The sequence below is a fragment of the Macadamia integrifolia genome, chromosome 5 (assembly GCF_013358625.1).
Source record: "Macadamia integrifolia cultivar HAES 741 chromosome 5, SCU_Mint_v3, whole genome shotgun sequence".
Lineage (NCBI taxonomy): Eukaryota > Viridiplantae > Streptophyta > Magnoliopsida > Proteales > Proteaceae > Macadamia > Macadamia integrifolia.
Genome location: NC_056561.1, coordinates 44,844,572 through 44,860,143, shown reverse-complemented (window position 1 = coordinate 44,860,143; position 15,572 = coordinate 44,844,572). Strand labels below are relative to the sequence as shown.

The 15,572-nt window shown below is 36.9% G+C and overlaps 1 protein-coding gene across 2 annotated transcripts in view; it reads left to right on the top strand.

Annotated features, from left to right (window-relative positions):
- Nucleotides 1-15,572, top strand: part of LOC122079906 (histone-lysine N-methyltransferase, H3 lysine-9 specific SUVH4) — a 41,798-nt gene that overhangs the window by 17,484 nt on the left and 8,742 nt on the right. The window contains exons 7-14 of one of the 2 annotated variants that reach the window (XM_042646692.1): nucleotides 2,795-2,893; nucleotides 5,765-5,863; nucleotides 8,229-8,278; nucleotides 8,374-8,462; nucleotides 9,754-9,913; nucleotides 14,474-14,579; nucleotides 14,695-14,877; nucleotides 15,122-15,369. In XM_042646692.1, coding sequence (XP_042502626.1) covers nucleotides 2,795-2,893; nucleotides 5,765-5,863; nucleotides 8,229-8,278; nucleotides 8,374-8,462; nucleotides 9,754-9,913; nucleotides 14,474-14,579; nucleotides 14,695-14,877; nucleotides 15,122-15,172 — 837 coding nt within the window. In that variant the 3' untranslated portion in view covers nucleotides 15,173-15,369. Of the gene's footprint in view, nucleotides 1-2,794; nucleotides 2,894-5,764; nucleotides 5,864-8,228; nucleotides 8,279-8,373; nucleotides 8,463-9,753; nucleotides 9,914-14,473; nucleotides 14,580-14,694; nucleotides 14,878-15,121; nucleotides 15,370-15,572 lie in introns of those variants that run through there. The other variant, XM_042646691.1, reaches the window with a different exon arrangement.

Sequence of the window (15,572 nt, the reverse complement as noted above, 5' to 3'; positions counted from 1 at the left end):
AAAATAAAAACTATTACAAAAATAGAAACTACCTCTATCTTATAATTTAAGAAACAAAATATCAGCTACTAGGGACTTTCTAAAAGTGTAAACAACTACTAAAAGCAAGGAAATTAAAGGGTTTCCTATGATGGGCCAGCATAGGGGCGGGTCAAACTGCGCCTAAAGTCTGGTTCGATGGCAGCTACTTCTGGTTCGGTGGCTGCTTCTTCCTCCTGTGGTGTTGTATCCCATGATGGGAATCTACATCATTGCCCCTCACGTTCAATTATTTTTTGATCATGTAATTTTTCTTAATATTCTGGTATATGCTTAATTGAATAATTTTTTTTTTTTGGATAAAAAATTCATTCCCAAGAAGAAAGAACAAATACAGCCCCAGAAGGAGAAAGAACAAGAAAACACAAGACCCAACTTAAGAGGGTGAGGCTCAATTCGGAGAGGGGGAAAGATTCCATTGGGACAACAATATGCCTGTTCCTTGGGGAGTCAATACAAGTAGGGGTCACAACCAAAAGCTTGGTTCTAATGTCGAAAGAAATGGAATCCCAAATCTGATGTGTGCTTTATTTCGTAATGTATTATGTACTGAAGTTGCTTCAACTCTTCCTCATCTCTTGATAAGTAGTAATATTTTGTCAGAAGGAACTGTGAAAGAAGTAGGTTGATTTTTTAACAACAGTTTCATCAAAGTCAAGCTTGACTTTGTTTTGAGGGGGTTATTTTTCAAATTTAAATTTCTGTTTGTGATTACATCTCTGATGCAGTGTTTTGATAGCAGGTCTGTGTACTGACTTGCTAGTGGGCCCAGGTGTATTTGCTGATGATTAAGTGTTCAAGTCTTGTCTTTAGGATACTAAGCCTTATCTAGACTAATTAGTGTCATGCTGTTAGTGTATTTTAATTTTTTTGAAGAGTAAATTATGCATGGGGTACATAATATTAAAAAAAAAAACTATGTTTTGGGTACCTCATGTATCATAAATATTATGTTTGGGTTACCTTTTCTTTTTCTTGGATAACCTAGAGGGGGTTGAATAAGTTATCACTAATGGAGTTGCATCTTTTTTGATTTAGAGTTATATTTTGTAAATTTCTATATGATGTAGAAATATAAATATAATCAATTCACACTCAGAAGCATACACAATAGAGAGGCACCAGATTTGTAGTGGTTTGACTCCTTGAGTCTACTTCACTCCACTCACAAGATCACTTTGAGGGTTTCACTATATTTTCCTTTCAATAAGGTAGTGAAGAGATTCACCTTTTCAAATATATTTCAAGGATAAAAAGATCCTTTACAAAATCTCTTCAAAGGATGAGAGAGTCTTTAATCTTTTACAGATGAGAGAGTTCTTAGTCTCTTATAAGGATGAGATGGTCCTTACAAATCTCTTAAGGATGTGAAGGTTCTTGCACTAGTCTAAGTACGGTTTAGACTATGCAATACAATTTACAAACAAAAGATAATAATTGGGAAGATGTCACCTAACCCTTGTATGAATGCATTATGATGAGATTGATGCACTTGAAAAAGCTCCTTTATCACTTCTCTTGAAGATTAATAGTTGGTGTGGTTTTTTTTTTGAGTAAAGCCATCTTCTAGGCCATTTCTTCTCGAAATATCTCCATTTAGTAGAGCTCTAATATTCTCATCCCTTACCAATTCTCTTCCATCGTCATCTTTGATACATCTCACCTAATCGAAATCTTTACTCTTCCTTTCTTTAATTTTAGCTATCTTATATGTAGCATTTTCCCCTTCTTTTGTGTTTAGGTTGGTATAAAGATCCTCATATTTCTTTGTCTTAGCCATCTCCACAATCTTCTTTGCTTCGTTTTGGGCATCATTATATCTGTTCTTATCTTCTGCATCTTTAGTTCTTTCCCATGTTTTAAAACAAACTTCCTTAGTCTTAATTGCTGCTTGGACCTCCTCATCCCACCACCACATTTGCATTAAATCATCCATATGGACCCAAAATTGACGCTTGATACTTTCATCAAATCCTACCTGGGGTGCATAAGCACAGATAACATTAACAACCTTTTTCTCCAACACCAGTTTGATGGAAATAATCCTATCTCCCATTATTTTTTTACTTCCACTACATCATTCTTCAAATCCTTGTCCACTATAATGCCCACTCCTGTTCTATTACTTTGGTCTCCTACATACCAAACTTTGAAATCATTCAACGCCTTAGCTTTGTTACCCTTACATCTAGTTTCTTGAGTTCACGCAATATTAATATTTCTTCACCTCATAACATCAACCAACTCCAAGCTCTTCCTTGTTAAGGATCCAATGTTCCAGGATGCTAATCTTATCCTACTATGGGCTGAGAACTTTCTTGTCACTTGCCTTAGACTACTAATCACTGGTGTGGCTTAGCGGTGACGCCCTAGTAAGATGAGGCTGAAAATACATTAAATCAAAAGAAAAACGAGGTCATAAAACAAAAGGATCCATCCAAAGGAGAATGGTGATATATATATATATATATATATATTACGGTGCTGGCTGCCTACCTGACACACCACTGTAAGAAAAATAGAACTATAATATTTAAGTATATATGAAGGGCAGAGATTAAAAGGGCACTTAAAGCATTATAACACTTTTCACTCAAAGAATAAACACACTCAAGTGCTGCATGACTGATGGAATATTGTGTTATATGATGGAGTATAGTGTTACAGTATGTTACCAAATTATACTGAAGTTACAAAATTGTCAATTATATTGTTCTTTTTATTACAAGCTCATAATTCCTTTCATCTCTTGCAGAATAATTTTGAACAAAGCCTGCCTGTTCGAGTAATTCGTGGACATGAATCTACAACTAGTTACTGTGGAAAAGTTTACACGTATGATGGTTTATACAAGGTTGATGAATGCAACTTTATTTTAAGTCCTATTTTTCTCTACTTTTAATGTGTTTCATGTTTCTACAATCCACATACAATGTGATAATGTGTATGCTTCTTGCTGTGTGAATACTGTCTTACCTTTAATGTAGAGGTTGGGTTTGCGTTCTCTAGGTTATCACTTGATCTTAATTCTTGAAAGTTTATATTGCAATGGACCTGAATATTGTGTTCATTCTTGCCAATTTTTATACATTGGTGAATAAGCATGATTTCTTTCTGGGCTTCTCTGGGAAAAGGTGATTATGGAGTCAGAATCCCATAAAGTGGATGTTGAATCACATGACCATTTATTTGTGCATTATGTGCTAGAATATTTGGTTATTTGGTGCACCTAGATTACCATATTTGATTTCTCTTAGGCCAAAATGGGTTCTTGTGTGAGGGTGTGTGGGTTGGGGGGGGGGGGGTTGCAGGTGAAGGAATGATTGTTGTGTAGTTTAGAGAATGACATTGTTGTCAACCTGCATGTGCAATTGTTGATAGAACAAGGATAAGGGCCCTTGAGAACAAATGAATATAATACGAGTGATTCACCTAAAAAGGAAAAAATATATTATTTGAGGGCTTGTCAAATAAGGCAGGCTTATCCCTCTCCCCTTTGTAAATGGATTTTTGCAGTTAAAAAGTTAAATGCAATATTACTTTTTGGTTAGACTGTTGACTGGAGTATTTATTTTTTATCATGAATTTGAATGGATATTTGAGAGAATGGGGCAAAACTGCATAAAAACTCGATGTGTAAGGGGAGATGACAGCACGACAACCTGCTAACCATTAGCGTGCGCCCCTGTGTAAATGGTAGATCTGTTAACACCTTGCTTTGCTTACTTTGTAAATGAATTAGCCAGCCTATGCATTTGTGAAATGATGCTGAGAGATGGAGCTCTTATATGAGATATGATAATATGAGACATGGCTAGAGCATGTTTTGGAATTGATGCATAGCCGATGGGTTTGGTAATTATCGTAAACTAATCACTGAGTGATGCAGCTGCAGTAGCCGTAGGCTGGCTGGATAAGTATATCAAGTTTGGATTTGGCAAGCCTAGTCTAAGGAGATCCAGGCTTAAGTTAGGCCATCACATCCAGCTAGAGTAGGCTGGATAATCAGTAAAATATTGGCTGTGTTTTTGTAATTTGGATTAATTCTGAATGTGTTACACTGGAGCTGTTCTTAGGTACTAGTATAGTGATTTTATTTAGCTTTAGAAAACTATAGTTTGAGTCAGTCTAGGATGCTGTAATAACTGGTGGCTGGTTAGGTCTACGATTTGAGATTGTGAGATTGTGATTTGGATACCCTATATCAGTAGGCATTGGTCGTTTAATAAGCTATACATATGTAATAACTGCTCCCTCTGATTACAAAGTTTAATAAAATTTATATTTTTATGGTCCATTAGGTAATGTAGTTGGCTTTAGTTTAGTCATTAAGGAGTCCTGTTTTGTTTAGTTTTGTGGGCCTATGTTTTCTAGAAGATTTTGGCTTCAATATTCTAATTAGCTATGTATCTTAGAGTCCTTTTTGGTTAAGTTAGTCTAGCTACCTAGGGGTTTTGGATTTGGGAAACTTCCTTTTTTTATTATAAATATGTGACCACTCCCCATAATGATGGTTGATAGATTAAATGGCAAGAGATTGATGGCTGGTTGTGTGGCCTCTGCACCAGAGTTGGGGGGGGGGGTGAGCGTATGCAATGGCATCAATAATGTAATTATTTATTTTACAAGGGGTGGTCCGGTAATTTCTTGCGCTAGTGTCTGAGTGCAGGAGCCACACGACCAGGCAGCATTCTTTTTCTGTAGAATAAAATACAGAATTTGAATTTAAAAATTTTGTAGCCATGAAGGCGTTCTCTTTTCTCTCTCTTCCTTTTTTTTCCCCCACTTACTGTTCATGGGTAATGTTCACTGTCCCATAAAAGTCCCTATCTCCTCTTTCTCCAATGCAGGTTGCTGAAACCAGCAAATCAGTGAGTCTTTTTCAACCCTGTTTTATCAGGAAGTAGTTTAGATTTGGGCCTGCGGAACGGCCGATTTGATGATTCATAATCTGGAATATATGTTGGTTGGGTGCATCACCAAACCCCTGATTTGTTGTCTGGGATTCTCAGTTGTAGACTCATCACACCTCTCATATGAACTAGCAAGGCTGATATCTCCTGGGAGTTGACTGATAGGTTGTCTCCACTGGAGTTTGGATGGCCATCCTTAGTTCCCCCCCTTGTTTTTTTTGTTAGTTTTTTTTCCATGTATCCCCTTCAGAATATAATGATTTCCAATTTTAGTTCTCAAAAATTAATTATAAATGTGGTTTTATCACTAATGTGCTTCTAGAACCTGCTCTAGAACTCTGAACCACACCAATGAGTCAGAATTTTGAAGGCAGATCAGTTGATTCAAAAGCGATAAGTATTGGTACAGTTGTGATGTCCAAAACTGGATTATAACCAGTCAAAACCTAGAAAATGGAAATTGGTACCATTTTCCAGGGTTTTAGATTATGCTCCGGGTGTGATCCAGCTTGGTGTTGTACTCGGAAGCTATTATTTTGACAATCACACTTTGTTCCTATGGAGAAAGCATTTGGTACTCTTTGTTATCTCTTGGATCATGCGGCTGAGCCTTGTCATCCGTATAAGTTGGGTCCATACAGGAAGACGTTCAACATTTTTCCGGGTTTGTTACTATTTGTGGTATTTTGGTGAGCTAGGATGGAAGAATTGTGGTCAAATATTTGAAGATAAGTGTTCTAAATTAATGTTTTTCTTTGACTGCACAGACTATCTAATTATTGTTTCATTATGTATGCATTATGCAATTGCAGGTGTTCCAATACTGGGCTGAGAAAGGTGTTTCTGGATTTACTGTTTATAAATATCGCTTGAGGCGACTTGAAGGGCAGCCTGTGCTGACAACGAACCAGGTCTTGTTCATTATTATTGCTTAGGTTATAGGTTCTCAATTACTTTGCCTCCTCTCCTGTTGATATCTCCATAAACAATATTCGAGGACAATTTGACTGGTTGACCTAAGAACTACATATTGTGATCTCTCTACTTCAAACAACAACAGAGCCATATCCCAACTAACGAGGTTGGCTGTATGGATTCATTGAAGGACAAAAAGGAACTGTAAAATTAGAAGGAAATAGGGTACAATAACAGTAAAGAAGTAAAACACAGCGATGGGGTTTGCTACATGGATCCTAGCCCTCCAATCCTCTCTATTCAAGGTCGTACTTGGGGCTAGACCCCATCTATGGATGCCTGGATCAGACCACTCCTCATTGGTGCGTCCGTAGGCCTCCATTGAGCATGACCTTACCCCCTCAAACGACTTTCTCGAAACTTATCATGTATTGAGGAAATCCCCAGATCATATCTAATACATTCATTCATTACTTAATCCTTCCTTGTTTTGCCTCACTTCCATATTAACTTCCTCATCTCCGCTACCCAACTTATCTATATGATGCTTTTTATTTGCATAACATTCCGCCCCGTACATCATAGCTGGATGGACGATTGTCCTATAGTCCTTTAAGCTTTATAGGGTTACGTCTGTCACGCAATAGATGCACCTCTATATTTCGCCCATCCCACTTTAAATCTATGTGACATATGATCCTTTATATTACCTTCTTTATTTACAATTGACCCAAATATTTAAAATAGTCATTTTTGGGTCTCCCGCTCTCCTCAATTTTTCCACATCTTCATCCATCATAGTGTGACTAAAGTTACACATCACATGCTCCCATCTTTGTTCTACTTACTCTAAGCCTCTTGATTCAAAGGTTGATCTCCATTGCTCTAGCTTAGCATGACTCCCCGCTTTTGTCTCAACCAACATAACAATATCATCAGCGAAGAGCATACGCCATGAAAACTTGTCTTGAATGTTCTTGATTATATCATCCATGACAAGTGCAAACAATAAGGCTTAAAGTTGGCCATTGATGTAGTAGAATAGTAATTGAGAATTCACTACCTTGCCCTCCCTTAGTTCTCACACTATTCAACACGTCATCACACATATCGTTAATGGTATCCAAATATTTACTATTGTTATAGGAAAATAACTCTCTAGGGACTATGTTATAAGATTTTTCTAGGTTAATAAACACCATGTGGTGGCCCTCTTGGTCGCTCTAAAAGTTTCTATGAGCCTTCTGAGTAGGTAAATAGCTTCAGTTGTGATCTACCTAGCATAAAACTAAATTGGTTCTTTGAGATAGTAGTTTCTCTTCTCAAGTGGGCTTTAATAACCTTCTCCCATTGTTTCATTGTTTGACTTGTTAGTTTTAGCATCTATAGTTATCGTAGTCTTGGATATCCACCCGCTTTTTTTTGTTAATCGGAATTACAATGCTTCTCCTTCACTCGTCTGGAATTTTACTCGTACTCATAATCTTGTTAAAAATGTTAATCATGATGCCCCATATAATTCTAAGCCCTTCCACATTTCAATATGGACATCGTTTGGGTCTGACGTCTGACTTGCTTTCATCTTTTTTAAAGCTTCTTTATATTCAACCATCCAATCTGTCGTATTATCTATGGCGTGTGGTGTCCTGGTGAATATTGCACTCTTTGGGGCTAATTCTACTTGAGCTGTCTCCATTTAGTAGCTTACAAAAGTACTCACCCCATCTCTTCATAATGTTCTCATCCCTTACTAGTTCTCTATCATCATCACCTTTAAACACCTAACATGGTTGAAATCTTGAATTTTGCTCTTCATTTCTGTTATTTTAGCTATCTTATAGATAGTTTTTCCCTTTTTGTTCAGATTATTATAATGGTCATCATATTTCTTTGCCTTTGATTTCCCCACAATCTTCCTAGTTTCATTTATGGCAGCATAATATCTCTTTCCTCACTATCTTTTTTAGACTTAGTGGCTGCCTAATCCTCCTTATCCCACCACTAAATCTTTTTATGGGCTCGACAAGTGCCCTTTTATTCCCCTAGGAGTTCTTTAGCAACCAATACAGGCTGTCATCTTGTTTCACAACGTACTAGTGTCTCCCACACAGTCCCACTTTGCTTGTTTGATTGCTTTATCAGTAAATGAATTCAAGGCAACTTCTTTTAGTCCCACCATCTTAACTTAGGGCAAACAGGCTTCCCTATCTTACGTGTCTGTGAGATCTCTCTACTTCAAGCTTTCAACAATGTATTTTGTGAACGACCTGCCCCAAACTTTGTCTTTACTATGTCATGCTTCCCTTGTTTTGTTTAATGGTGGTGTACCCTCATTTGCTTTCCCAATTCTTCCTTATGCAGGTTCATTTCACACGGGCTCATGTGCCCAAGTCCTTGTCAGAATTACGTGGGTATGAAATCAGTGTGATAGGAACATCGATCTAGTATTTCTATATTATGTATAGTTTTACACAATGGACTAATGCAATTGTTTTACTGGCCTCAGGTTGGTATCTTCTGACATAAGTGGAAGTCTGGAAGATATTCCTATCCCAGCTACCAATTTGGTTGATGATCCTCCAGTAGTGCCAGAGGGCAAGTTCAACCTTTTTATTGATAGTAGTAGTTGTCTATTTATGTATTATTTACATCTCTACGAGTGAAGTTAATGTTAGTGGGTTTGTCTTCCTCTCCATTCAGCCAACCAGTTTTAGCTCATGCTTTTTTTCTCTTTGAGCATCATAGAACCATCTTTGATTATCCCCTGGCTATAGCGGGTAGATGTAATTATTTGTACGGACACATGCATGCTTTCGTGGATTTTGGTCTATACAGGTTTGGATTGCCTGATCAAGAATAATATCGGATGGGACTGACCCATGTAAATTCTCTGATCCATGTGAGGATCATCCAATCGTCTAAGTGGGATTGGTTTTGAACGATCCAATCCTTGGAACTATGCATGAGAGCATACATGATGAAATTTATACATTAAGTTATGCATATATAAAATAAGTGCTGAGTTGAGAAGGTTGAGGTGTAGGTAAGCGGCAAAACCAGAAGAGATAAAATAAGAAATTAACAAATTAAATGTGAGGTAGGAGTGGGCTTGATAGGTGACAAGTTGAAGGGGAGTCATTTGAGCTGGTTAGGACATGTACAATGGACAATAATTCATTCACCAATTAGTAGTTCCACTTTGCAGGCTAGAGGAGAAAAAAGAGTCATGATGGGCAAAAATTAATTGGGAAGAATTGGTTACAATAAATATGGTTTTGAAGAGTGTTCAATGCTGAAACTAGATTCATTTAGTCAACCCCATTTGGGGAAAAGATATAGTTAAGTTTTTCACTTCTCTTGGTTGATTGTTGGAGATAAATAAAATGGAACATGAGTGCGTCGAAACCTGAACTTATCAACCACGATTTATGAAAAAGATGAAGATGAAGGAAAGAAGTGTATCTAGATTCATATTTAAGTAATTAACTTGGGAAACCCCAAGTCTTATTACAATGAAAGTAAATATAAATAACTACAAAGGAAATAAAGTCATGCGTGCTTTTTGGTTCCTTTTTTTTTGTGCTTTCCATACATCTGCTCTTACTGCAAAGTGTATGTCATATTGCTGTTTATTTTTTGATGGATTATAATTTAACAACGCATCTTTTTTTTTTTTTTCATTATTGTTACTGCTGTGCACTTTGCTATATTTTGTCTAAAAAATATCTATATTTTTACTGTTACTGCAGTATGCTTTGCTATATTTGTTTTCTAGCCGTTGCTGCATGTGTTTGCTATACTAGCACTGATGTGCTGTTGTATCTCACCTTATGTTAATACTAGCAACGCTAATGCTTTTTTCCATTAATGAACTTCCAAAATATAGGTTTTACATATACAAACTCCATACAAATTGCGGATACTGTGAAGCTTCCCATTAGTGCCCCTGGTTGCAATTGCGAAGATACCTGTATTGATCCGAAGGCATGTGCATGTGCGCGGCTTAATGGATCCAATTTTCCTTATGTGAGTCGAGACGGTGGCAGGTGAGAGTTGAACGTGATATCAATAATCTGCACATATTGCTTAAGAACACTATATAGGCGAAATAAACATTTGGTTATATTTGTGTTGCTTGGTACTAAACATTGTTGTGTGTTTGTGTGTGTGTGTTTTTTTTTTTTTTTTTTTTTAATTTCCATTGTTTCACTTGCCATATGATTCTCCCTTATTGGTTGGATTTTTCAAAAACTGACTTTGGGAAGGATTCAAATTGACATGAATCGTGATTGCATTTGCAATTGGAATGGAATCTGAGGTAGGTGATTTCAACCTAAATTCCTTTAAATTTTTAATGGCTTCGGTTGATTTTGTGTAAATAGCCTACACCATTTAGTTTGTAACTTGTGAGGAGACTTACTTGAGTTGAGTTGAGTTTATTTGGTTTTTGATGGAAACTATTATAATAATTCTAATCGTAGTGCCAGTTGAAATTGCAGTAATTTGAGAGAAATTTGAAACATGATTTTTTTCCTGTGATGCAGATGAATCACTTAAATGGGTTTATTTGATTGGAAATAAGCTTTTAGGTTGGATTATGTATGTGGAGGGACTTTGATTTAATGTGTTTTCTTTGTGATGACCCACTTTAATGGCTTATAATCTGGGTAGATGCCAAGCGTAGATGATTAAGTAGGTGTCTTTATTTCTTTATTTTAATTAATTGTTATTAAGTGCTTTAGTTAGGATGGATTAGGGTTTCTATAAGGCTAGTCCTTTTTTGAGTTAGTTTCCTTGTCAACTTTTGTGGCCTTGTTAGTTAAGAATTGGTTTATGCCTTCCTTTTTAGTTCTTTATAAGTTTGTATGGCATTTCAAACTTTTGCCTGAATTTTTGATTTATTATTTTCATTTAGATGATTATAACAGTATTCGTGCACTTTAAAACAAGTTTGACCGGAACATAAGCTTTGTAATTACAACTCAGATTTAAGTACTCTTACACTTGTTTATACCTAGTTCAAAAGGTCTCATGTAATAACTAAAATCATTTGACCAATCAACCTTATTATGGAACAAGAGCATTTCTCTAAGTGTTGATTTTTGATGACTTATGTGACTTAATGTTGATTTTTGATGATTTGATGTAGCTTAATATTGATTTTTGATGACTTGAGGTGGCTTAATGTTGATTTTTTATGATATAAGGTATATCATATATGTATATATTTAAATATTCTTAGAAAAGAGAAGAAATAAAAATAACACATGGTCGCCTTGGCGCCATGACAACTATGGTCGAGATTCCATATATTGGCCATAAAAAACCATAAAGCAAGGACTCAACAAAGTTTAAAGCAATGATTCAAATCCTCAAGTCTCTCAAACTCTGTTTTTTTCGAAGAACAGATAACTTTTTTGAGCAATTTCGATTGAATATACTTGTATTTCAGTACTTTACTCTCCATTCCAGTATTTCTGCATAATACATGTTATATATAGTAATTCCGATAAGTCTCTTAATTTTGGCTGATCAATTCCGATACTTTAATCTTTGTTCGTGACTCATTTAAAATCCTGCAAACTAGGGAATGAAACTTTCTATTTTCAAGCCTGGTTTGAGGTGTTTTAATTGAACATGGAATCGTTCAATCTCAGAATTGAACAAATGGGTTAATCTGAGGTTAGCCTATGTTATTCTCCTTTGTTTGATTTACTTATGGATCAGACTTGCTAATCAGTTGCTGTAATAAATTTCTCACATTTGGATTACGGGTTACAGATTCTCATGACATTGTTATATTCTGGGGTTTGCTTATTCCAACGGTTTATGATCATTGACCTGAATCTGAGTTCCATTGAATAAGGTTCACTTTGACCATACTGTTGACTTAAATTCTGGTTTGGGTTTTATTTGTGATCTTGTTAAGGGGTTGTGTAATTCTGAACTAAGGTTTCATCCTACCTAACCCCACCAATGTGGTACCATAGCTATGGCTACATCAGGCCGTAACCCTCTATCGAGTCGAAAGATGATCGATTGGAGCCACATATGTTTACAGTGTCACAACGTGTTGAGACACTATCACCACATTAGCTGACTCCAAAGCACCATAGAGTTAAGCTTTACCATACACCGGTTGCATCAAATAACACCAAAAGATAGCAGAGAAGATTGCCACCATGGTTCTTAATCTCGGTTGAAACTTTTAGTTTCGACCGAATCTCACAGTATCAAGCTAAGCCAAGATGAGATGGGGATTGAATTGGATTTGTACTTGCTGTCAATCATGTTGCTAGCCATTTGGACCAAATTTTGAGTATTTTGCGTGGTTCAACCTGAACTTGGTTGAACCACCTTTGAAATTTAACTTATCCCTAGTTTTTGAACTAGGGTGTATGACTTTTTTTCTTTTTGGAATTTGAAGTTTTAACTATTTTTATTGGATTAAAATAGGGGGTATATGCTTATTCATGAACAATATCTTAAGTGTATAGAATAACAAATATATTGGCATAAATAAGTACCAAATCAGCATTTGGCATAAATTAGTGCCTTTCCAGGTTCAGTCCACCAGCATACTTGGGTAAACGCAACAAGTACCATTTGGGTGTTCTTTTTGTGAAAATAATTAATGGATTGTCTATTAAGTTTCAAAGGCAAAAAATTGGCAGGATACAAAAAAGCAGAACCAAAATACACTTTTTGGGCCTCGAGTTGGCTTAGAAACTGGCTCGAAACCAGCGTCGAGATTTTTTCCTCGATTGACACAAAGAACTACTAAACCACAAGCACCATCTGTTACGTTTGAGGATCACGTGGGGGCATGTTTAGACAACAACATTGTTCTCCCTCCTAGCCTCCTAGGTGATTTGATGACTCATAGAAGGTGGAAGAGCCCTGGGAGTTCCGTTTATGGAAGGTAGCTTTAGCTTGCTTCCATTGGTAAATCATATCAGAGGGGTGGGTGATCCCGATTCGATCATCGGATGGGCTGTGGCTGTCCTCTCCCATTATCAATTCCTATCTGCCATTGGTAAGTTCAATTTCAAGCTCTGGCTTGGTCTAATATCTCTGCTTCTTTCATCCTTCCTGGAGGAAATGCCTCCCCTGCCAGCTTTATCGGTGAGTCAGCCATTTGGAGTCTACCGTGGAAGACTGTGGGAGAGGTCAAAGAGGATGAGATTGAAGTAGTGTTGGAATATGAGGCCAGGATCATGTACTAAGTCAAGAACACTCCACAAGAAGCAATCAAGAAACAATATGCTCTTCTTAAAGAGACAGAGTTGGTGTTACCGCCTTTTCTTCTACATGAAGGCTCCCAAGGTTTAGCTACCACAGCTCTGTTATGGTTTGAAAGACGGATGATCACCGTATAAAGTCGATTTCTTGACTTTGCAAAACTCAAGGTCATGTTTCTTTAATCCGGGGAGAATCAGATTAATCATCCAACTGGGATTAATTTATCTGAAATAAGCTTTGCAGTGGGTTGTGTATGTTTTTGGCCTTGATCCATTGTGTTTGGACCATTTTAATAGGCCGGCCTATAATATGGGTAGAGGCCTAGGCTTATGGATTAGTCAAGTGCCTTTATTTTTTTATTTAAGTGTTATCAAGTGTTTTAATTAAGCTGGGTTAAGTTCTGATAAGGCATAGTTTAGGACTTGTCCCTAGCATGAGATTGAATAGGCAACGATCAATGTAGCTGTGTTTCCACTTATTTGTGGTTGTGTTACTTTCGTCACTTTTTTTTGTTCTTGCTCGTATCCATGTAGCCGATCCCATTAAGTTGGGTTAAGGCTGAGTTTGCTGCTGCTGTTGTTAGGCTGCATTAGGATTCTATAAGTTGAGTCTTATTTTGAGCCAGTTTCCTTCATTACTATTGTTTCCTTGTCAGTTTATGTTGCCTTATTAGTTAAGCAATGGGTTAGGGCTTTCCTTTTAGTGTTTGAGTATTCTATGTAAGTTTGTATGGGGTTCCAGTCGAGGTAAGTTGGATAGTCAGTAATATCTTCTTATTCATCATTATTCAAGTAATTACTCCACTGTTTTATACAAATCCATTTCCCGTCCAACGATTTCAATTACAATCTTTTTGAGTTAATTCGATTCTGCGGCAATGTAATAATTCTTGCTAATATCTGATTGCTATTCATATACACATTCATGACTCCATTAAGATCCTGCTAACTAGCGATTGAAGCTTGCTATTTTTGAGTCTGATTTGAAGTGTTTTAATTGAACAAGGAATCTGTCCAACCTCCTCTATTGGAACCACCTATGACTTGGTTTTTATCTAGATCAGATCTGCTGTAATAAATCTGTCAAATTTGGATTATGGGTTTCAGATTTTTATTGTTTTGACTGTTGAATCAAATCCAATCGTTAGAATATTGCTGTATTCTGGTGTGTGCTTATTCACACAGGATCGATCATTGAACATAATCTGAGTTCCATATGACAAGGTTGACTTGAACTCTGTTTTGGGGTTTTACTTGTGATCTTGATTTTCATTTGTTCACCAAGTTTTTCGTGTTGTTTTTTTATAAGTTCTGATTTATTTTTTATTTATTAAAAGCACACATTACTTTTGTATTTCTTTTCAGATTAATTGAAGCCAAAGCTGTTGTGTTTGAGTGTGGGCCAAACTGTGTCTGTGGACCTGGTTGTGTGAACAGAACATCTCAGAAGGGGTTAAAGTATCGACTTGAGGTTTGTTTAACTATTGCAAATTGGCAATTTCTGCTATTAAGTTTTGTGTCTCATTTGTTGTATTCTGATGCATATATGATGTGATGTTTTATGTTGCTTTTGTCGCTCTTAACAGGTCTTCCGCACACCAAAAAAAGGGTGGGCTGTTAGGTCTTGGGATTCTATTCCTTCGGGAGCACCAGTATGTCAATACACAGGAATACTTTTGAGAACTGATGATTTGGATAACGTTTCTGAGAACAATTACATATTTGATATTGATTGCTTGCAAACTATGAAGGGTCTTGATGGACGGGAGGTAGCATTACTTCAAGCCAAGAATTTCCTTTAGGTTTAAATATGATGGTTTTTACTTTTCATCTGATTATACATTTATAGAATTATTTTAGGGAAAAGGTTCTGCACACAGCCTGCGTACCACAAGCTAGCAGCTACTGTTTCTATCTCCCCCCCCCCCCTACCAAAAAAATTTTGAACTGCAGTTTCAGGGACAGGCCGCCAAGGGTGGGCTTTGTATTGATCAAATATCTGCCATGTGGCAGCTCAGATGGGGCCAAAATTTTTGGACAGGAAGATCCAAGGTCTGCTGTTGACACGTCAATTTTATTCTAAACAAAGTCATCCGCGGGGCAAAATAGCTTTGAAAGTCCAGGAGCGCCGAGAGAGTGCTCACTAATGTATGGACTACGAATCCAAGATGCATGCCTATGCATTGGAGATGTGGCCTATCCTGACCATGCCGTATCTATCCAATGGTAAAAAGGGCCATATCATCTTACGGCAAGACACAACTAGGTGGGCCACCCCGGAACCCCCTTTCAACATAATTTATGCAAAGAAGAATTTGGATTTGGTACTGTTACCTTATAATGTTCAAATATGGTACTGTTACCTTATCCTGCAGTCAGAATTAATAGGCTGTCCAACGATACCTTTCAATGGTTGCAACGGGCTTCCAAATGCTTTTCAGAATTTTTTTTTTTGGGGGGGGGG